At 32.3% G+C, this 23,443-nt stretch overlaps 1 protein-coding gene across 1 annotated transcript in view; it reads left to right on the top strand.

Annotated features, from left to right (window-relative positions):
* The window catches only part of PDE10A (phosphodiesterase 10A), a 394,122-nt gene that overhangs the window by 339,828 nt on the left and 30,851 nt on the right, over window positions 1-23,443 (top strand). The window contains exon 18 of the mRNA XM_044671862.1: window positions 893-1,065. Within this exon, the coding sequence (XP_044527797.1) occupies window positions 893-1,065 (173 nt within the window). The remainder of the gene's footprint in view (window positions 1-892; window positions 1,066-23,443) is intronic.

Below are 23,443 nucleotides of genomic sequence, written 5' to 3'. Positions count from 1 at the left end.
ATTCATGTGTGTGTGGCTGAGTGTATAAATTATATCATATCATCCTTACAACAAGCCCTGTGAGATAGATCTTAAAGGTTTTATTTTCATTTAATCCGTGAGAGGAGTAGAAAGGAGAGGCATTTCATTTTTCCCCCCAAAAGAATCACATATACAAAATTCAGTGATCATAAATTCTGAATTATTGGAATCAGATTTAATTATCTTTTACTGTGTATGAAAGTACACAACTGTTTCCTATCTCTACTTAGGATCAAAAAGACAAATGGTCTTAAATGAATTTTATCCCCAGGGATTTAAGTTAGAAAGTCTGTCCTAACAATGAGGTTGTTAAATAGGAAATGAGGTACTGGTAGAGATTGTGGAATTGTTCTGTGTTTCTTAAAACACTGAAAAGAAAAATATTTTTTCATGTGTCTCAGTTTAGAAAAGTATGCAGGCAAGCAAAGGAAAAACTAGATCACCAGAATCTTTCCAGGCTTGTATTTGTCTGTGTAAAATAGAAATTAATGGGTTGTGGTATTTGTGAGATTTAAAGACCAAAGCCCAAACTGTAGCATTTAAGATTTGTTTGTGCTAGATATTTTGAGATGATCAAACAAACAAACAAGAAGCATGTTTAAGTTTTCCATTGTGGTGACTGGATTTTACCATATGTAGAGCTTGCTCATCCATCATTTCCATGGTAGCAGCATTCTCTTAAAACTTTTCATGAGAAACCAGAAAGCTCATTTCAGTAAAATCATTTCATACTGTCCCTTTATTTCTCAAAGAACTTTCATTAGCATGTAAAGTGGCTGTAGCTATCTTGTTCCAAATAACTGAAAATATCACAAGATTAGAACTTTTGCTTTTTATTGGTCTCTTCTTTTTTTTTTTATTTTTTTCATAGCTGGAAGGGCACAATATCTTCTCCTCTCTGAACTCCAGTGAATATGAGCAGGTGCTGGAGATCATCCGCAAAGCCATCATCGCCACAGACCTTGCTCTGTACTTTGGGAACAGAAAGCAGTTGGAGGAGATGTACCAGACAGGATCGCTAAACCTTAATAATCAAGCACATAGGTAAAGAACAAATTCAGTTTAGAGATTTAGGCATAACTATGGGAACTTTATTTTTCATGAGTATAGAAAACAAAAAAGTTATATTCCCCCAGATTGGGTATTAGTAGATAACATTTATAAATTTGTTTATGCAAGTTTCTTAAATTTAAAATCCATGAAGTGTTCACTTACTATACACATTGCTTTAAATATTATTAATTGTGCATGTTAGAAAAAGGACATTTTAGAATAGACATTGATCTTTAAGCATTTCTATTAGAAACAAATTCATTAAAACAGTTTTAACTTCTTAGCTTCCTCAAGAATTTCAAATACTACTTTAGGTTCATGATTTTAATGCTCTGGAATCAGTAGTTATTAGTAATTTCATTATTTCATACTTGTACTTTTTTAGGTCACTGTGGTGTGGAAATCTAAAGGTTTAATAATCATTTTTACCACCCCCCTCACTTTGAATGCTTTGGTATTTGGTAATGGATCACTCATTATCTTAAAAAAATCAGTACTTATAAATATTCAGTGAGCTACTATAATAATACATATATATGTATATATATATATAATTTTTACTCCAACATATTCGTGGATCTTTAATCTCATTAGCATGGATAATTCCCTCCAGTGATGGAGATCTCAACATATCCATGTTTGCCTATTATGTGTAAATCTTTTCCATATCTTCCCAAATGACAGTTATGAGTTCTGTCTGATATGTTGAGAGTATCTAGAGAGTGGTTCCCAAACTCTTTTGGCCTACCGCTCCCTTTCCAGAAAAAAATATTACTTAGCCCCCTGGAAATTAATTTTAAAAAATTTTAATAGCAATTAATAGGAAAGATAAATGCACCTGTGGCCATCACTGCCTCCCTGGATCGCTGCAGCACCCACCAGGGGGCGATGGCTCCCACTTTGGGAATCACTGATCTAGAGGAAGTGCATTCCCCTTGATATTGTGAAGTACAAAGTAGTGGTTCCATTTGTTAGAAATTATAAAATTAAGAAAATGACATGCTTTTAGTGGAAAAAACAATATGTTTACTTTCTATGAGGTCTTTTGCATTTATTTATGTAGTCTAATCGCCCTTATATAAAGGCACATTGCCAGGCATACAACTATATTCAGATATAAGATATGGATACTGTGGTATAGAAAAAAAGTTTTGTCTTCGTGTTTCCTACTAAATTATAAAAACTTGGGACAGTTTACAATGACATATTCTTAGGTTTGGGTTTTTAAAAAATAAATCATAAATATATATTTGTTTTGCTCTGGTGGTATTTTGTAATCAGTGGAATATCTTATTTGTGTTATGTATATATTTAGATTAGTAAGTACCAGGATGACTCTGAATACTTTACTGCATATGCTTGCTCAAAAGTTTAGATTAGTAAATTTTTTGAATGACAGTACTAACACATTGACCCATGTTAATGAAATTCATTTAGAATTCTTATGATTGACAATATTTTAGCTAATATCATATGATGGAAGTGTCAGTCCCGTCCTAACATTTGAGTTCATAAAAGGTAGCTAAAACTATAAATATTTATCCAATTTAATGTAGTAAAAATAATCAAAATATCTAGCTTTTATCTTTACCCACCATTTAAAATTTATTTTTTAATTACTTTTAAACAAAACTTTTTAACTTTCTTTTAAAACAATTTTGAGTTAAAAATTCTCTCCCTTCCCTATCCTTGAAAAGGCAAGCAATTTTATGTAGATTAGATATGTGCATGTAGAACATTTCCCTATTAACCATGTTGCAAAAGAAAGCATAGACCAAAAAAACAAAAATGATATTTAAAAATAGTAAACTTCAATTTGCAAATTCCCTCAGATCTTTCTCTGGAGAAGGATAACATTTTTCATCCTAAATCCTATGAAATTGTCTTAGATCATTGCGTTATTGAAAATAATTGTCATTCACAATTGATAATTACACAATACTGCTGTTACTATGAACAATGTTCTCCTGGTTCTGCTTACTTTACTTTGTATCAGTTCATGTGTTCCCAGGTGTTTTCGGAAAATATCCTGTTAATCATTTCTTACAATAGTATTCAACCATAATCACAACTAATTAAAGGGCATCCCCTCAACATCCAATTCTTTACCACCACAAAAAGAGCTGCTCTGAAAAATATATACATATAGGTATACTGGGCAGTTTTATTTATATATATGTGTATATATATATATATATATAGAGAGAGAGAGAGAGAGAGAGTCTGACCTCGAGTTAATCATGTATCATCATGAGTTCTTTGGAACTAATTTGTAGTCAATGTCACACTGCATCAGTTCATATAAATCTTCTTAGGTTTTTCATTTCTTACAGAGCAATGGCATTTCATCACATTCATATGTCATAAATTGTTGAGTATTTTGCAGAAAGCATTTTTTTGAATTTGTTGAAATGATCATATGATTTTTATTATTCTTATTAATGTTATCTATCATGTTGACTTGAAGCACCTCCTCAACATTCTAGTATAAATGCAACCCGGTTATGGTGTGTATGGTTTATGGATCTGTAGTTTTCTGTATTATGATTTTTTTTGGGTTTAGGTTTTGATATTATATGAACCTAGAAGTTTAGTAGGACCTCTTTTTTACTTTCTTTTTTTTAAAAAGCTTTTGAAATATTGGAATTTATTATTATTTAAATATTTGATAGAATTTGCTAATCAATAAATCTTGTCCTAGAATATTTTGTTTGGAGATCATTTATAGCTTCTTTAATTAATTTTTCTGAGAATGGATTGCTTAAAATCTATATTTAATTGTATTTTTAATATAAACATTTTATATTTTGAAAACATCCAATATTCAGTTCATTTAACTTTTTGTTTATATTGACTTATATGTGTGCAGTATTTCTTCTTTCTTGTTGTGAATTCCTTTTCTTTTTTTATGTTGGTAATTTGGTTTTTTATGTCATTGTAGTCCATATAAGATTCTTCTCAGATTACTGCTTTTTTATATCTGTGTGTGTATGTTTTTGGACCCAATTGCATGTCCACATTTTACACCCAAGAAATATTGGTGCTAATATTTAACATTTACATAGCACTTCCTATGAACTGGGGATAGTGTTAAATGCTTTATAATTATTTTTTCATTCGATCCTCACAACATCCAGAGGAAGAGAGGTATTATTACCCCATTTTACAGAAGAAGAAATAAGACAAAAAAGATTTAAGTGATTTGCCCACAGTCACATGTCTAGTAAGTGACCGCATGGGAGTTCATTTCTTCCTGATGCCAGACCTGATGCTGTATCTATTGTGTCACTTTCACCAGAGGTCTATCATTCTTAAAATTCTATTCAGATCATTTATTTCTTACTCGTTTATTTTTAATTAGAGTTATCTAGATCAAAAGCAGGTAAATGGTGAAGGCGAACCTCTGGCATGTGTACCAAAGATGGCCCCCAGAGAAGAGACCTGTGTGGGCATGCTCAGGCCCCTGGCTTGGTGGGCGGGAGCCTGGCCCCGCCCAAATGCAGGGGTGGGGCACTGCATGCAATTGGGGGCGGGGCACAGCACACAATGGGAGTGGCCGTTGGCAAGCAGTGGGGGTGGGGGTGGGTTTGTCATTGTTGTCCTCCTGCTATTTTAGTTTTACTGTCTGTTGCTTACTGTGACTGTTCAACTTTTCCTTTAAGCATTCAGATGCTGTTTGTATGAGTTTAGTGTCAGCATCACTTTGTTTAGGGTACCTTTCAGCAAAATGTAGTTTCCCTGTTTATCTCTTTTAATTAAGTCTATCTTTTCTATTGCCTGGATTAAGATGCTGTTTCCCTTAGCTTTTTTTTTTTTTTTTTTTTTTTTTTAACTTCAGTTGAAGTATGATAGTTTTTACCTCTTCTGCCACTCTTCTTTTCCTTGAAGCAGAACCCAATCACAGGTTTTTGTCCTTTTTTAAACCTCTGAGATGTTCCCTCAGTGGTTTGAGTCTGATTAAGACTAATCCCTCCCCAAACCTCTTTTCTTTTTTCTTCAAAAATTTTTTTTTTCTAAAACCCTTTTCCATCTTAGAATCAGTACTGTGCAGTGGTTCCAAGGCAGAAGAGTGGTAAGGGTAGGCAGTGGGGGTCAAGTGACTTGCCCAGGGTCACACAGCTAGGAAGTGTTTGAGGCCGGATTTGAACCTAGGACCTCCTGTCTCTGGGCCTGGCTCTCAGTCCACTGAGCTACCCAGCTGCCCCCCAAACCTCTTTTCCCATTTATTCCCTTGCTCTTCCTTTAAACTTCCCCCTCCCATTTCTATGTTGAGTGAAATATATTTCTTTAACCCCTCTGCATATGAATATTCTTCCCAACTTTGGCAAATTCAGATAAAAGTGAGGTTTCAGTGTCACACACACCCCCCACCTCTTTCCACCAAGTTTGTGTATGATCTTCTAATTGTATTCCCTCGTTGTATGAGATAATTTTTCCCACATTTGCTTTCCTTAATCCCTATTACCATTTCCCCCTTATTTTTCATTCTTCTAACAAGATCATCAAAACATTACAAAAACAACTCCCAGGTCCTCTGTCTTAAGATTGCCTATCAATAAGAGTTCTGAGGAGACATATGAATAATTTATCCATACTGGAATATAAAGTTTATCTTTTTTTTAATCCCTTATGACTGTTCCCTCACATTTATTTTTTTTATTTCTTTTGAAGACTGTGTTGTTTGCAGTTTAAGGTTACCATGCAGCTCTGGTGTTTTTATGAGGAATGCTTGGAAATTCTCTATTTCATTAAAAGTCTGGTTTTTTTTTCCCCCTGTAAGATTAGACTCATTTTTTTAAGGATAAGTTATACTTAGTTATAAGCCTAGATTCTTTGCTTTCTGGAATATCATATTCCAACATTTAAATTATTTTTAGTGGTGGTTGCTAACTTTTGTGTTACTTTGATTACATTTCCTCAAGGAGAACAAACATTTCTTAAACTCCTATTATGTTTTATGTTCTGTGCTAAACAATTTACACCAGTGATGGGCAAAGTTTTTAAAGAGGGGGCCAAATGAAAAGAAATGCTCATCTGTCAGTCTGTTTCTAAGGCAATCCTTTTGAAGTTTCATTTTATCATATCCTACTCATTGTATTCGTCAGATTAGGAATAATGTCCTGAGGCCAGATGGAACATTTCTGGGGGCCACATCTGGCCCACAGGCCCTAGTTTGCCTATCACTGCTTTACACACATTTGATCAAAGGAAGCTACTTCAAATTTAGCTAAAAAATTTTACATTACTAATTCTAAATATAAAGGTGATTTGCCTTTGAATTTCCTATTTCAAACCATTAATCAATCATCAGATATTTATTTAACATTTAACACTGTGTTAACCATCAAGGATACAAAGAAAATGCAAAAAATAATCCTTTTCCTCAAGGAGCTTACATTCCCATGAAGTAATCAACATAAATGAAGCAGAACATAGAAGGCAAGTGCAGAATATGAGGGGTAAAACCTTTTCTTTTGCTTTATTCAAAAGCCCATCTTCTACAGGAAGCCTTTTTCATTCTTTTGTAATTTTAGTGCTTTAGTGCTTTCTTCCATCAGTCAGTTACTTACTATTTGTCCTACATATAGCTTGCATTTATATATTAATTTGCATGTTGTCTCCTTTATTAGACTTCGAACTCCTTGAGTACAGACTGCCTTTCACATCTTTTTGTATTCCTAGTGTTTAGCACAGTGCTAGAGACACATAGTAGGGATGTAATAAATGTTTATTATTTAGTTTTATGTTTTCTCCCAGATTTGGATTTTTGAATTAAAGGCATTTACAAGATTGCCAGGTCTGATATGAAAATCATTTTATCACTTAATAGTTCTTTGGAATTAATTCTCTTGCCATTAATTGTAGAAATTCATGTCTACCTTACCCCTATAACCTCAGGGCTCTTTCTATAAGTAATATGGATCTTTCTTTTTTAAAATACTGAACTCATTTCTAGAGGTTTATATGAAAATTACATCTATGAAAAGCAGAATCTTCAAGCTTCCACAATAAGAAAGATTTTTAAAATTAATTTATCATTTAAAATGAGAGGTTTTGTAAGACTCTTCTAAGGATTGCATTCATTTAATTTTGTTACTATTTTCTACACTGATATCTGTATCTTCTGATCCCTTCATTTTGCAACCACATTAATTCTTTTTTTAATTTATTTTTTTAGAATATTTTCCCATGTTTACATGATTCATTTCCTTTCGCTCCCCTTTTCCCTCCCCCCTCCCAGATATGACAAGCAATTTCATTGGGTTATATAAATGTTGTCACTTGATACCTATTTCCACATTTTTGCTGTAGAGTGATTTTTTTAAGGCCTAAACCCTAAATCACATACCCATATATACATGTGATAAGTGATGTCATATGTTTTGCTTTTGTTCTTCTGCTCCCATAGTTCTTTTTCTCAATGTGGATAACATTCTTTTACATAAGTCCTTCAGGAGTGACCTGTCATTGCTACTAGTAGCAAGGTCTATTACCTTGGATTGTTCCACAATGTTTTATTTTCTATGTACAATGTTCTTCTGGTCACTCTGCATCAGTTCATGGAGGCTATCCCAGTTTATATGGAAAGCTGCCAGATCATCAATTCTTATAGCACAATAGTATAACATCACCATCAGATACCACAATTTGTTCAGCCATTCTACAATCAAGGGACACCCACTCATTTTCCAATTTTTTGCCACCACAAAGAACGTGGCTATAAATATTTTTGTACAAATATTTTTCCTTATTATCTCTTTGGGTTACAAACCTAGCAGTGGCATGGCTGGATCAAAGGGCAGGCAGTCTTTTAAAGCTCTTTGGGCATAGTCCCAAATTGCCCTCCAGAATGGCTCGATTAACTCACAACTCCACCAGCAATACATTAGTGTCCTGATTTTGCCACATCCCCTCCAACATTTATTATTTCCTTAACTGTCATATTGGCTAATCTGCTAGGGTGAGGGGATACCTCTGTTTTTTGATTTGTATTTCTCTAATTATGAGAGATTTAGAACACTTTTTCTTGTGCTTATTGATAATTTTAATTTTTTATCTGAATACTCTTTATTCGTGTCCCTTGACCATTTGTCAATTGGGGAATGCCTTGACTTCTTGTACATTTGACTTAGCTCCTTATAAATTTGAGAAATGAGACCTTTGTCAGAGGTTTTTGTTATAAAGATTTTTCCCCATTTTGTTGCTTCCATTCAAATTTCAGTTGCATTGATTTTGTTTGTACAGAAACTTTTTAATTTAATATGATCAAAGACATTCATTTTACATTTTGCAATGTTCTCTATCTCTTGCTTGGTCTTAAATTCCTTCCTTTCCTACATATCTGATAGGCATACTAATCTATGGTCACCTGATTTATTTATGATTTCCTTCTTTATATTTAAGACATTTACCCACTCTGAGTTAATCTTGGTATAGAGTGTATGTGTTGATAAACAATGTGTGGATCAACAATATGTAGTTGATCTAAGCCAAATTTCTCCCATATTGTTTTCTAATTTTCTGAGAAGTTTTTATCAAATACTGGGTTCTTGTCACAAAAGATGGGATCTTTGGCTTTATTGAACGCTATCTTGCTACTGTCATTTAATCCAAGTCTATTCTATTGATCCACCCCTCTTTCTTTAAGAAAGTACTATATATTTTTAATGATCATTGATTTATAGTACTGCCTGAGATCTGATAAAGCTAGGCCTGAATCCTTCACATTTTTTTTCATTATTTCCCTTGGTATGCTTGATCTTTTGTTCTTCCAGATGAACTTTGTAATAATTTTTTCTAATTCTATAAAAAAAGCATTTTGGTAGTCTGATAGGTATAGCACTGAATAAGTAAATTAATTTTCGTAGGAGTGTCATTTTTATTATATAAGCTCATCCTACCATGAGCAGTTGATATTTTTTCAATTGTTTAGATATAGTTTTATTTATGTGAAGAGTATTTTGTAATTATGTTCATATAATTCCTGAATTTGTCTTGGCTATTAGATTCATAGGTATTTTATTTTGTCTAAAGTAATTTTAAATGGAGTTTCTCTTTCTAATTCTTCCTACTAGGTTTTGTTGGAAGCATATAGGAATTGTATTGGTTTATGTGGGTTTATCTTGTACCCTGCAACTTTGCTAAAGTTGTTAATTATTTCCACTAGCCTTTTAGTTGATTTTCTGGGATTCTCTAGGTATACTACCTTGCCATCTGCAACGAGTGATAGTTTCGTTTCCTCATTGCCTACTTTGATCCCTTCAATTTCTTTTTCTTCTCTAATTGCTACTGTCAGCATTTCTAATACAATATTAAATAGCAGTGGTGATAATGGGCATCCCTGCTTCACTCCTGATCTTATTGGGAAGGCATCTAACTTACCCCATTGTAGATGATATTTGCTGCTGGTTTTAAATAAATACTGCTTATTATTTTGAGGAAAGTCCTTTATATACTTTCTAGTGTTATATTTTGTCAAGGATTTTTTCTGCATCTATTGAGATAATCATGTGATTTCTATTTGTTTGTTCATATGGTCAATTATGCAGATGGTTTTCCTAATATTAAACCATCCTTGAATTCCTGATATAAATCCTACCATAGTAAATAAATAATCCTTATGATAACTTGTTGTAGCCTTTTAGCTAGAATTTTATAATATTTTTGCATCTATGTTCATTAAGGAGATTGGTTTATAGTTTCCCTTCTCTGTTTTTGGTCTTCTTGGCTTGGGAATCAGTACCATATTTATATCATGTAAATAATTTGGTAAGACTCCTTCTTTGCCTATTGTATCAAAAGTTTGTAGAGTATTGGGATTAATTGATTTTTAAATGTTTGATAGAATTCACTTGTGAAACTATCTGGCCCTGGTGATTTTTTCTTAAGGAGTTCTTTGATTTATTCAATTTCTTTTCCCGAGATTGGATTATATAAGTATTCTATTTCCTTTTCTGTTAATGTAGGCAATTTATAATTTTAAAAATATTCGTTCATTTCACCTAGATTACCATATTTGTTGCCATATAATTTGACAAAATAGTTCTCAATAATTACCTTAATTTCCTCTGCATTAGAGGTGAAGTCACCCTTTTCATTCATGACTGTTGTTAATTTGGTTTTCTTCCTTCTTTTTCCTAATTAGATAACCAATACTTTATCTATTTTGTTTGTTTTTTCCTAGTCTTATTTATTAATTCAATATTCCTTTTACTTTAAATTTTATTAATTTCTCCCCTGATTTTTAGGGTTTCAAATTTGATCTTTATCTGAAGCTTTTTAATTTGTTCTTTTTTCTAGTTGTTTTTTGTTGTTGTTGTTGCATGCCCAATTTGTTAATCTCTTATTTCTCTTTTTTGTTAATATGAGCACTTGGGAATATAAATTGTTCCTGATTACGGCTTTTGCAGTATCCCAAAATTTTTGATACATTGTTTCCTAATTGTTATTCTCTTCAATGAAATCATTAATTTTTTTCTATCATTTGTTCTTTAACCAACCAGTTTTGGAGAAACAAATTATTTAATTTCCAATTAATTTTTGATTTGCCTCTCCATGTACCCTTATTAATGATATTTTTATTGCTTTATTATCTGAAAAAGCTTCATTTATTTTTTCTGCATTTGTTTGCAATGTTTTTATGGCTTAGTAAGTGGTCAGTCTTTGTGAATATGCCATATACTGCTGAAAAGAATGTGTATTTCTTTTTATCCCTATTTATTTTTCTCCATATATCTATTAACATTTTTTCCTAAGATTTCATTCACATCTCTTACTTCTTATTTATTTTTTGGTTTGATTTTTCTAGATCTAATAGGGAAGGTTGAGGTTTTCCACTAGTATAGTTTTACTATCTATTTCCAACTTAAGCTCCAATAGTTTCTCCTTTAAAAATCTGGATTTGATGTATTTGATATATATATATATATATATATATATATATATATGTTGAGTACTGGTATTTCTTCATTGTTTATGCTGTCTTTTATCAGCATATAATTATCTTCATTATCTCTTTTAATCAGATCTATTTTTCCTTTGACTCTGTCAGTTATCATGCTTGCAGCTCCTGAATTTTTCTCAGTTAATTCCCAATAAATTCTGCTCTAGCCTTTTACCTTTACCCTCTGTGTGTCTACCAGCCTCATGTGTGTTTCTTGTAGACAACATATGGTAGGATTTTGATTTTTAAACCTCTCTGCTATCTGCTTCCTATTTATGGGTCAGTTCTTCTCATTCATATTCAGAGTTATGATTACCACCTGGGTATTTCCTAGTCCTGCCCTTTCTTCTCTCACTATTTCCTTCTACACCAGGGTTTTGATGTTAATAAATCCCCTCCCTCCGTTATACTTTCCTTCCCACTCTATCCCTTCTTATTCCTCTCTTATTTCTCTTTAAGTTATATTAATCACCACCCCCAACCTTTCCCTCCCTTTTAATACTCCCTGCCCTACTCCCCAGCTAAATTATTCCCTCAACTTTCATGTAGGGTAATATAGAATCCTATACCCCAATAGATTTAGCTGTTCTTCCCTCTCTGAACTGATTCCACTGAGAGTAAGTTTTAAGTATTATGTATTACCACTCTCTTCTTCCCCTTCTTATAATAGTATTCTCCCCACCCTCATTATGTGGTATAATTTATCCTATTTTTCTTTTCCTTCAAGTTTCTCTTAGTATTGTTTTCTTTTTTTTGCCCCCTCCCAATTTTTTTTTATTTTTACCCCTTACATTCTGGCCCTTACAGTGTTTAAGTTTTTGGTTGATTAATTCAATATAGACAAAAAGAATAAAGAATTCACTTTCACACTGTGTAATCCTGACTGGGACTCCTTGACATCTGAATTTTCTCTTTCTGGCTGGTTGCAAAATTTTCTCCTTGGTCTGGAAGCTCTTGAATTTGGCTATAACATTCCTGGGGGTTGTCTTTTGGGGATTTAATGTAGGGGGTTATCTTTGGATTCTTACAATGCCTATTTTGTCATCTTGTTCAAGAATATTAGGGCAGTTTTCTTGGATAATTTCTTATAATATGATGTCAAGGCTTTTATTTTTGTTCCAGGCTTTCTATTAGACCAATAATTCTCAAATTGTCTCTCCTGGATCTGTTTTCCAGGTCATTTTTGTTTTCAATGAGATATTTCATGTTTTCTACTATTTTTTCATTCTTTTGATTTTGCTTTATTAATTTGTGCTGTCTCATGAGATCATTAGCTTCTACTTGCCAAATTCTAGTCTTTAAAGATTGATCTTCAGCTATAATATTTTGATTTTCCTCTTTTGGTCTGGTCTATTCTGCTTTTCATGGCTTCCAGAAAGTCATTTCTGGTCTCTAATTTGATTATTACTTAATTTGATTTCTGTGCCTCTTTTTCCATATGGGCAATTTTGTCTTTTAAGCTGTTTTCTTTTTTTGTTTTACTTTCTATTTCCAACTTTTCTTCCCATTTTTCTTCTGTCTTTCTTACTTGGTTCTTGAGCTCCTTTTTGATTTCCTCAAGAGCTTGTGACCAATTTCCATTGTTTTTGCATAGTTTGGATTTTTGCTTGTTTGTCACTCTCTGTTGTTGCTTCTGTATTTTCTTTTTCTCCATAGAAATTATCCAGAATCAAGAGATTTTTTTTGCTGCTGCTTGTTTCTTTTGCTACTAGTGGATTGGGGTTCCTGCATATTGATTGCTTTCTTAGCTTCTGTCTCATAGGGCTTTGCCTTGGTAGTATCTTCCCTTCCCAGTCAAAAGCCCAAGTCAAGAAAGGTAATGTGATGTTCTTTGTGTAGCTCACTTTAAAGCATTTTGTCTAGAGGCGATTTTTCTAGCCCCTGCTGCCTCTGTTATGTTCAGCCCTATCTCTGCCCATGTTCCACACTCTGTTGCCCAGACTCTGAGCTCTTAAGCCTTGGGCCTCATGTCTCTCTGCCAATGCCCAGCACTTCCCCCAGGGCTATGTCTGTGGTGCCCTCCACCAGCTCTCAAGGATTTAGAGATTGCCCAAGCCCTTGCTCTGACTCTGTTGCAGTAGGTCCTATGGGGGAGTGGTGATCAGTTTGCTCTTTAATAAGTATAAATTCATCCCCTTATAGCGTGGGAATCCCTAAACACTACCTACTTTTAAGGCTGTATGCCATGAGAGAGCCCCTTAATTGTATGATTTTGATTTCTATCCTTTCAAAATGCTTTGTAATGATCAGTTGGGAGGAGATTCAGAAGGCTCCTGCTTCTACGTTGGCATCTTGTCTCTGCCTCCCTAGTCTTAATCTAGGAATTGGTGGAATAGTTTTGACTTGCTTTCACAAATTGTCAATTTTCTAGATTTTGCTTTTATATACTGGTTATGGTACAACCACTCTGTGGGAAGTGTTTGCACATTCAAAACAATCATTCTTTCCATTTCATTGTGTGTGATTTTCATATAATATTGTTGCATCACCAGGAAAATGTTCATAGTACCTTTCTAGAAATGTTTTGCTTGCAAAAAATGTATAAGGGTCACAAATTAGTACCTACCACTGCAGAAGATAAAAAGATGTCATAGGAAGTAAAGTTTCAAAGGATTCTCCATCTGCTCAGTCCAAATAATGTCCCTTATATTATCCTCCCTTATATTATATTCTTTGCATTCTACCAACCTTTTATTTTGATGCTTGTTTCAGAATTGGTTCCTGATGCCTCAGTTTTTGAATTCTTTTAACTTCTTACTACCAAGACTTCTTACCTCCTCAATGGAAGTGTATTTTTTTAAATGAGATTTTCTTGAGTGTACCAATGAATAATGAGTTTTCTTCTGTTGTTTTGGCCCATAATAAACTAACATGAAGAAAAATATTCTGCCCTTTCTCTGGTTTTATCTTTTATAAAACATTCTGGTCATGGAAAATTTTAGATTGTTATTACCATTTTACTATATAGATATTCCTACTTAAAGATGAGATGTGAAAAAATTTAATCACTATGAATATATGTCAGTGCTGCCTTTCTTTCCATTACATTAAAGATAATCACATATAATTATTTACCTTCATGATTGTAATGATAGTGTTTATTAAATAATTGCTACACATTTATTAAGTATTGTTTCACACATTACAAAGTCCTTTGTCACCCCACTCATCATCCCTATAATTTTTTGGATTCTGTGATCAAGACACTCATTATAAAAGCAATTATGAATCCATTTTAGATGGATAGAAAAGTAAGAGTAACAGAAACAGATTAATTTGTGGTGAATATTAGCCTAAAATTATTTTCTAAATTCTTAATGATAACTTCTTCCCATGCTTCAGTAGAAATTATGTCTATTTGATCCTCATTAACATTAAACTTAGAAATCAGAATTTCTGATTATTAATAACAATGATTGCAAACATGGATATAACAGTTTTTAATTCCAAAGATGTTTTATTGCACTTGATCCTTACAACAGTCCTTAAGATGTTGATGTTGTTATTCTAATTTTATATACAGTTGAGGGAAATCCAGCTTAGACAAGTGCTTGAAATCATTCTGAAGAGAATAATTTCCATAAAATCATTCACTTACATCATTTTGTCCTGAAATCATACAATTTCACAATTGGAAGGGACTTTAGTAGCCATCTTGTCCAATCTGTATCTGAAGAAAAAAGAGAGATTCTTTTGCAACATTCTGAAAAGAATTTAGCCATCATTTATTTGACTTGGAGAAAACTAGGTGGTGCAGGTGACAGACTAACAAGCCAAGAGTCAGGAAGTCAGGATATTTGGTAACTGTATGACTTTGGGCAAGTCATTTAACTTCTGCTGGTGTCAGTTTCCTCAGTTGTAAAATTGTAAAAAGTACCTATTTCCCAGAGTTGTTATAAGGATCAAATGAGATAATATAAATATTTAACATAGTCCCTGGCACATAATAGGTACTCAATAAATGTCTGTTTACTTCCTTTTTTGCTTACAGACCTTCCATATGTTAAAAATTTACCTTTACATTCTGAGACAACTTTATTCTACTTTTAGGTAACTTTAAAAATGAAGTTTTTCCTAGTAATAGCCTAAATTTTCAACTTCTAACCATTGCCGTTAGCTCTTCCATTTTGAGTCATATAGAGCAAGCCTAATGTATATTTTAAAAGCCATTCATTGTTCCTTATGATATAATAATACTCTTTACATCCATATACCACATTTTGTTTAGCCATTACACAATTTACTTTCATTTTTTTGCCTCTACAAAAAAAACTTCTAAATATTTTTTATAAAATATATGTCTTTTTCTTCTGTGATGTCCTTGGGATAGAAGCCTGATAGTTATATTATAAGATTTAAAGTATGCTCGGTTTTATGTGTTTTGGGGTTTGGTTTAAAATTTCCTTTCATAAAGGTTGAACCAGTTAACTCAAGAGCTCCACTGACAATAAATTTGGGTGCCTATTTTCTCAGGGTTCCTCCAACAATTATCATTTTGATTTTTCTCATCTCCACCAATCTGACAGGTGTGAAGTAGAAACTTCTTCATCATTCCTCTAATTTGTTTATTATTTGACATTTTATATGGATTCATCTGGGAGCTTTTCTAGATATATACTGTGAAATGTTACTCTTAATTTCTTCCAGCCTCATTTCTAGATTTCTCTGAATTTTTTGTTCAATAGTGAGCTAACACCCAGTCATTACAGTCTGTGGGTTTATTAAACAAGATATTACTGTCCTCTTTCTTTTATATGTTGTTATACCTAAACTGTTTCACTGGTTAATTTTTCTAATTTTTTAATTGATTACAAATAGTCTTGATATGATTATTTTGTGGTATAACTTGAGATTTAGTATTGTAGGCCCCACCCTTTTATCCAGTTAAATTTTTTTTCTTAGAGATTTTTGAAATTTATTATTTTTTAGATCTATTTGCTATATTGTCATGTACATATAAGTAATATGTTATTAACAAAATAATATGGATTGGCAAATACTGTAAATTAATTTAAGATAGTATTAATATTTTTGTTATAATCTAGCTAGAAACAATGACTTATTTAAGTCTATTATTATATTTATTAAGATTGTTTTGTAGTTATATTTATGTTGTTTTTCTGTCTTGGTTGGTGGACTTATAAATATTTTCTATATACTGAAATTATTTTGAATAACAAGTCTTTTTCTGTCTTTTCCTTGTGAATTTTGATACACTTGGGGGGCATTTCATATTCTACAATTTTCCTGAACTTAATAATTGCTTCTCTTATTTTTATATGTTTTATAGAATTCTTATAAACACTATCATTTCATCTGCAAAAAGCAATAATTTGGTTTCTTCTGTGCCTGTTTGTTCTCTTCTTATCCCTTTAGCTAGTATTTCTTGACCTAAGTTAAATTATAGTAATAAAATAAATACACTTGTTTTATAACAGTGATCTTATTAGAATAGTTTCTGGTTTAGCTCCATTATATATAATAATGGCTCTTGGGTTTAGATAGATCCTGTTTACAGTATTCAAGAAAGGAAGCCAACTATTCTTCAAATTTTCTGTGTTCTGATATTTTTGAAGTGTAGAATTAGGTGGCTGAATCTAAATGCATCCCCTTATTCATACTTTGCTCAAAGTGGAACAAATCATTTCTCAATGTTAATCATAATTCTTAGGCAGGAATTTTGGACTCTGAGTCCTATCTGACTCCTCCAAAAAATATCTTCCAAGTATTTTGGTTTTTTTGCCACCTGAATACATCTTAAGAAAGAACAAACTGACACAGTTCAATTAGTAATACGGAAATAAAGATCATTAAGTTCTCCAGAACAAATTGTTTTACTTCCAGTAATGGTATAGATTAAGTCAGTTGAGATTTTAATTTAGTATTTCTTGATATGAAATCACTTTTAATATTGTAAGCTTAGATAATCTTTGTTTTTTAGCAAGATAGTTATATAATTTAGAAATTAATTGTAGGACTTCATATTTTTGTACCATAGGCGTTTGCAGATTTCTTTCAACTACAAAATTTTAATACCCCTTTTAAATTATAGATGCCAATCATCAACCAAATATCTTAATACTTGTTAATAACTATTTTCAATTTTAAAAAAATCTTTTTACCTTCCATTTCTAACCTTGTATAATTTTACCTCTATCTCCCTTTCCATTCAGATTTCATATTACTCTTTTTTTCTTGAAATCTCTATTCTCATTCAACTGGCCTGAAGGCTGTTTCTTGTATTCAGTACCACAGAAAACGTATGGATGAAATGATACTCTTTTAAGTATAGTTTATAAATAAGTTGGCCCTGATAATGAGAGGGTCAAGTAGATGTGGATGTGAAGAAATGAAAAACAATAACATTACCAAATAATGTGGTATTCTTTATTGAAATTTCCTTTGCAGTGTTAAAATAGAAGACACTCTGAAAAATAGTCATGGATCCAAGTAAATACAGTGGGACAGCACTAAAAATTTTAATTTGCCTTTCATTCTAACAAATTTATTTTCCTTTGATCATGAGTTCCTTTAATAATAGGATTTCCACAGAAGCACTGACGCCATTTTTCTAATTAGGTAGAATTATCCACTGATAACCAATTGAAACTTCTTTAATCTCTAGAAATAAGCATGGAATCTTCTTTGTGTAGTCTTTATCCACAGAGGAAGAGTAAAACGTGGCAAAATAAAATGCAGAAACATATTCTTAACAAAATAAAGCTAGCTTACAAATTAATCCATCATTAAACATTTTTTAAACTCCTAGTGTATGTCTGTTGTAGCCTAAGAACTGGACAAAGGACATATTTTCCTTTGAAAGCAACCCTCTGTAAAAGTTGGTTGGTTTTTTAAAAATAATTTACATTTAATTCAATTGTCAAGTTCTCTTCAGCCTACCTCTTTGCTCCATCTTTTGTTTTTTGATGCATTATGTCTAACTTAATTCATGCCTTCATCAGTCCAGCTTTTTTGGATTATTCCAATTGTTTTTGTATTGATCTCCCTCCTCCTGTTGCTCCCTTCCTCCTTTGTACAGATTTCACATCAATATTCCTACAGAGATATGATTATGTTATTCCCCTACTAAAAAATCTTAGTCAGATCCTTATTTCTTTGGGAACACAATACAACTCTTCACCTGCCATTTGGAACTTTGTAATGTTTTATATCTATCTCCCTTTCATTTCACATTTTATATTCTTTTTATTGAAATCTCTATTTTCACTAAACGGCTTACAGGCTATTTCTAGTATACAAAAACCCATGCTTCACCTCCATTTTTAATTTTTGGACCAAATGATCATCCTTTTCACTGAAATGTATGCATTCTTCACTTTATAGAATCCATAACTTTCTTTAAAACATAGTTTTGCTGTCCCCTACTACATGAGACAGTTTCTGAATAACCTAGTAATAAAAAGCATGCCCTTTTGTAAGTATTTTGCATTACTTTGAATGTTGTTAAAATTTGGAATTGAGAGGGACCCATCTCTGTGATTTCGTCAGAGCAGGATGCTGCTTAGTCTCAGAACTCCCTCTACCAATGCCAGATATCAGCTTATATGTAATTTGTGGTACTGAACACTGAGATAAGTAGTGACTTGCCTATGGTCTTACAGTTGGTGTGCCTTAGAGGCAAAGCTTACTGCTTATTCCAAAACTGACTCTATTTGTCATGCTATCTCATTAAACTTGGATGCTTGCAACAAGGTTGGCTCCCCTTAAAAGGAAAGAGAGCCTCTTGAAAGTCTTTTGAAACTTGGTATGGCCAACAAGGGTTAAAGAAGAAAATGCAGAAAATATAGAAAAGTGGAAAAAAAGGAGAGATTGGCAATGAGAAAGTTGGAGGGTATCATATCAAGAACCGAACGCTACCAGTGTCATCATCCTCTCATGATATAAAAATTATTTATATTCCTTCATCTTACACCTACAATTTGCAGTTTATTATAATCTTTTACCAGCTATTATCCCTCTTTCTCTACATCAATCTTAACATAATAAAAATAAGCCAAGAGGAGTTTTTTGGTTCTCAACTGAGCTCTAGAACTACTAGAAATAGTGGAGGGAAATACATAGAATAATGAGGTTGTTGTCATTGTTTTTAATAACCTTAACCTTCCCCCTTCTTTGCTAGATAAGGGACACATTGACACATCCCTGTATTTCCTCCTTAGAAAGAAAAAGTCAGTGCTAAAAGCAGAAATATTTTCCAAATGTTTCTTAAATAAACAAAGAGTGGAAACTGAATCTGTTATAAGATTTATTATACTCATTTAATTTTTACTTCATCTTTAAGCTTATTATTAAAATTATTTCTTATATACCATTAGAGACAATAAAACACTAAAATCTGTCATGTTCTTGGGAAATCATTTATTAAAATATGATTATTTTTAGAAAATTTATATCACCACTGATATTTTAATAGGAAAAACATAAATGAGATTGTTTTATGCAGAATTATACATTTTAACCATAATAACACACCTTAGAATATTAGCTAAAAAGAGACATTAAGAACAGTGTAGCAATAGTGTAAAAAGATGATATCTTTAAAGGAAATAGACTTAGCCGGTGGCTAAATCAAACAACAAAATCATGTCAGATGTCTTTTTTTCAACAGGAGATTAAAAAAACCATAATGCTAGAATATCCATCACATCCTAGACTTACTTAATACATCAACCTTTTGACAACTTTTTCCATGTTAGAACTATGAGTCAATATGATATCACACAAGTAAGTCAATTTCACATTAATGAAGAGGTTTATCTATTTTCTGTAATTACCATAGGATACTTAGCATACTAAGTACATTTTTAAATTACTCATAATGTAAATCTGACAGTCATTGAGATTTTTGTATATGAATATGCTATTAATCAGATTATATAGCACTTCCTTCCCAGGGTGATTGTAAGGATCATGAGGCAATATTTGTAAATTTTGCAGACTTCAAAGTGTTATATAAATCTTCACTATTATGTTTTTATTGCTGCTGTTTTATTAGTTACTACTTCTACTAATGATTATTATTAACATTACTAAGCTACACAATTTTGAGATTTTTTAGAATCAATTAAGATATTTGAAACATTTATTATGTGCTGGCTGTATGCCATTGTATACCAAAGTTCTTGCAAGATTTAACAAAAGTGATAACTTTTTCCACCCATCTTCTGATTATAAAGGTCAAGCAAGGCATAAAACATGAAATATATGAGAGGAGATGTGTATTTTTCAAAAGCATTTGCCACTGTCATGAAAGTTGTTTAATACAGAGTTAAAATTAAAGAAATCACCTGTAACATAATGAGGCCTTCCAGTTATTCTTTTCAAAGTCAACCTTAATTCCTAAAGTTTTTCAGATATTTCCTTAAGTGAGAGTCATAATCACTTCAGTGTTCTCTATTCATACAGGAAAAAAATAGTTGAAGAATGTCTATTATCTAGACTTGGCTATGCAATTGAATAGATAAACCATTGAGCTGATTATTATAATATTATATGTCCTAGCCAAATGCTATGCCTGGACAGTTAGCCAGATGGAGAATTGAACAGGATGAGAAAAGCATGCTAGATTGACTCTGAAGGGTTATGTGTTACTTTGAATGACTGTAAAATTCTCTTTGAAACAAAGGCCTAGTTTTTAAAACAATATTCTAGTGATGTATGTTGCGCATTTAGTTAAACTGCTTTTGAAAGAGGGGAAAGGTAGAATGGTCAGAGAAGTGTCAAAGAATATCATTAGAAAGATTTTTGACTAGCATAGAAGGTGAATCAGTGAGGAATAACCAATAAAAGCCTTTTTACTGTTCATACACAATGTCAAGAGGTCTGGAGAAAGATCTCTAGCCCATTGAGTGGATCTCCAGTGGAGAATCAGTAGGACATGAATAAGAGTTACACAAGTTCAGAGTTTAGACAGGTTTTGATTTGTGTCATTGTAAACAACTGCCTCTAAATCATTCTATTTAAAATGTATTTTAATGAGGTAACAAAGAACCTTATGATGCATGATGAGAAATCTCAGGTTTGATAGAAGTCATTTCTTTCTTCTACTCCAACCTTTCTTTACTCAATTTTAATTTGTAAAGCATCCAAAAGTTGTCAAAATAGCTCTATATAGTATTTTGTCATATCTTACATAAGTTAATATGTAACATGTACTTTATTAGAATATTTGGATGAATGAAATGTATATAGTTTATTCCCTTTTCTCATAAAAATCTAGTCTTCCCAGGTTCCCAGAAGAAACACATATAAAGATAATAAGTTCTCCTATCTCTTGTACAGTTTCAGAAAATGTTTGTTCAAATAATAATGAGAGAAACTTTGAAAGAAAAGATATTTTCTATTTTGATTATATTAACTTTGATTTTTCTGTAGATCATCCAGTGAGAGATGTTAATTTGAGGGTGTCTGGTGCTGCTTTTCTTGTATGCCAGATTTATAATTTTTAGATGAGAATGTAAGACTTCTAGAGTTAACCTGACTTGCTCACAGTTTCTACCTCCAGCTCATCCTCACAACAGTATTTATTGGTGATATCAAAACCTATTATCAACCTACTCAAACTCTCTGAGTCCTATAGGTTTTGGCCAGCACAGAATTGAAATATGAAATTCTTTGATCTTTCATGATTGAATCACATATGTGCTTGCTTCTCATCCACACTTAAACTTTTTTCATGTACATCCTTAATAAAACATCTCTAACATGGGTCTTCTTGATGAATATTTCTTAGACTTCATCTCTGTCCAGCTGTAAACCATGCGTACTATATGGTCCTAGACCAAGTAGAGCTCTCACCCATTGGTTGGGCTTATTTGGGCCTCATGACATTATGCCATAATAGAGAGCTGGCCTCAAAACCAGGAAAACCTAAGTGATTTTTTAGTTCACTTAGCTTTTCAAGGCCCTAGGCCATTCTCTTAAGACTGAGTTTCAAAGAAATTACCAACTTGTACTGGTAGAGAGTTTTCTTTTGAGAGTTCCCAATGAAATCACTGGTCCAGCCTTTGTCCTTGTGTTTATCCCTGACATAATAGCCCATAGTGGTTTTATGCTCAGTGGTTTAACTTGAGATTTATGATTCAGCATAATCATAAATAATTTGTTGAGGATTATATTTTGATATTTTTGTTTTAGTTTTTACTTTGGGAATTATATATCCTGCTTTATATTAGCTGATATTTGTGTAGCTTACAACTCTTGAAAAATAGTAGATAGAGATTCTTTAAATTGTAAATGTTATTCTGAACAAACACATAACTATAATCTTTAACTCATCACAATTTGACTTAAAATCTACTTGACAATTACAGTTGAAAATTTTTATCCTTTAACATTCTGTGACAATATAATGGACTAAAGGTTTTTCTTAAAATACACATTATTTAATATGTATCAAATTTAGACAGTGTCAACTCATTTTAAAGTTATCATGAAACAGGCAAGTGTGAAATGGCAACCATTTGAAACCAAGACCTTTATTCATTCAATTATAATGTTCTTGGAATAGCCAGTAGTTACAGCAACTTACTTAAATGTGAGACACCATAAAATAACAGGAAGTTCAAAAACATGGCCTTGAAATAGATAAGTTACATGGTGTGAGAATGCATGCATAGAGGACTGACCAATACCAGATTTAAGATGGTATTCATAGATTTATTTTGCTTAGTTTTCAAGGTCCTTCCCTAAGAACTATCCTGAAAAATTGATGTCAAAGAACCTCAGGTTTTGCAATAAAAAATGAAAATATGAGAGATGAAGTGAACCAATTTATTTTAATTGTGAAGAAACTGATAGACATATTGTTTCAGAAATCAAAGGTCTAGTATACCTTCTTACTTGAAAGGTGAATGAACCCATAACAGGTAATATTCCTTCCCCTATCTTCTCCTTTTCATATTTTTACACTGAAGCCTCTTAAGTATATATCAGTTTGATTCTGGAAGATCTTATGACGTTCATAGAATTACCCCACCACCTTATCCTGAACAAATATTACTGGAAAAATTAGATATTTTCAGTGGTGCTCCTTTGGCAAATATCATTAATAATGTAATACTTGATAACAAAATTTCCCATTAAGTAATATTTCTTGTGGGTTTGGGGTATACTATAAAATCCATTCCAGTAATTCTTTCTTTTCTTTGCTTCTGGTAGGAGAACCAGAGAGCTATCCTTCCATTTAGCTGTATCATCCTTTTCCCTCATTTCATTTATATCAAGAATACCAGGATTGATATTATTCAAATCCTCCAACAGTGTGTTAGTCATTTCACATGGATCTCTCATATTTGTAGTAGCAATAGTCAAATTAAAGTTTATTGACAGTCTAAAACTAGTTATTCTTAGCATTCCTCTGTTGCCTTTTCCTCTACCAATATCTTTTGAAATAGAAGGCATGGA

This window comes from Gracilinanus agilis, chromosome 4 (genome assembly GCF_016433145.1).
Source record: "Gracilinanus agilis isolate LMUSP501 chromosome 4, AgileGrace, whole genome shotgun sequence".
Taxonomy (NCBI): domain Eukaryota; kingdom Metazoa; phylum Chordata; class Mammalia; order Didelphimorphia; family Didelphidae; genus Gracilinanus; species Gracilinanus agilis.
The sequence above is the reverse complement of the archived record's forward strand: the minus strand, read 5'-3'. Positions and strand labels throughout refer to the sequence as shown.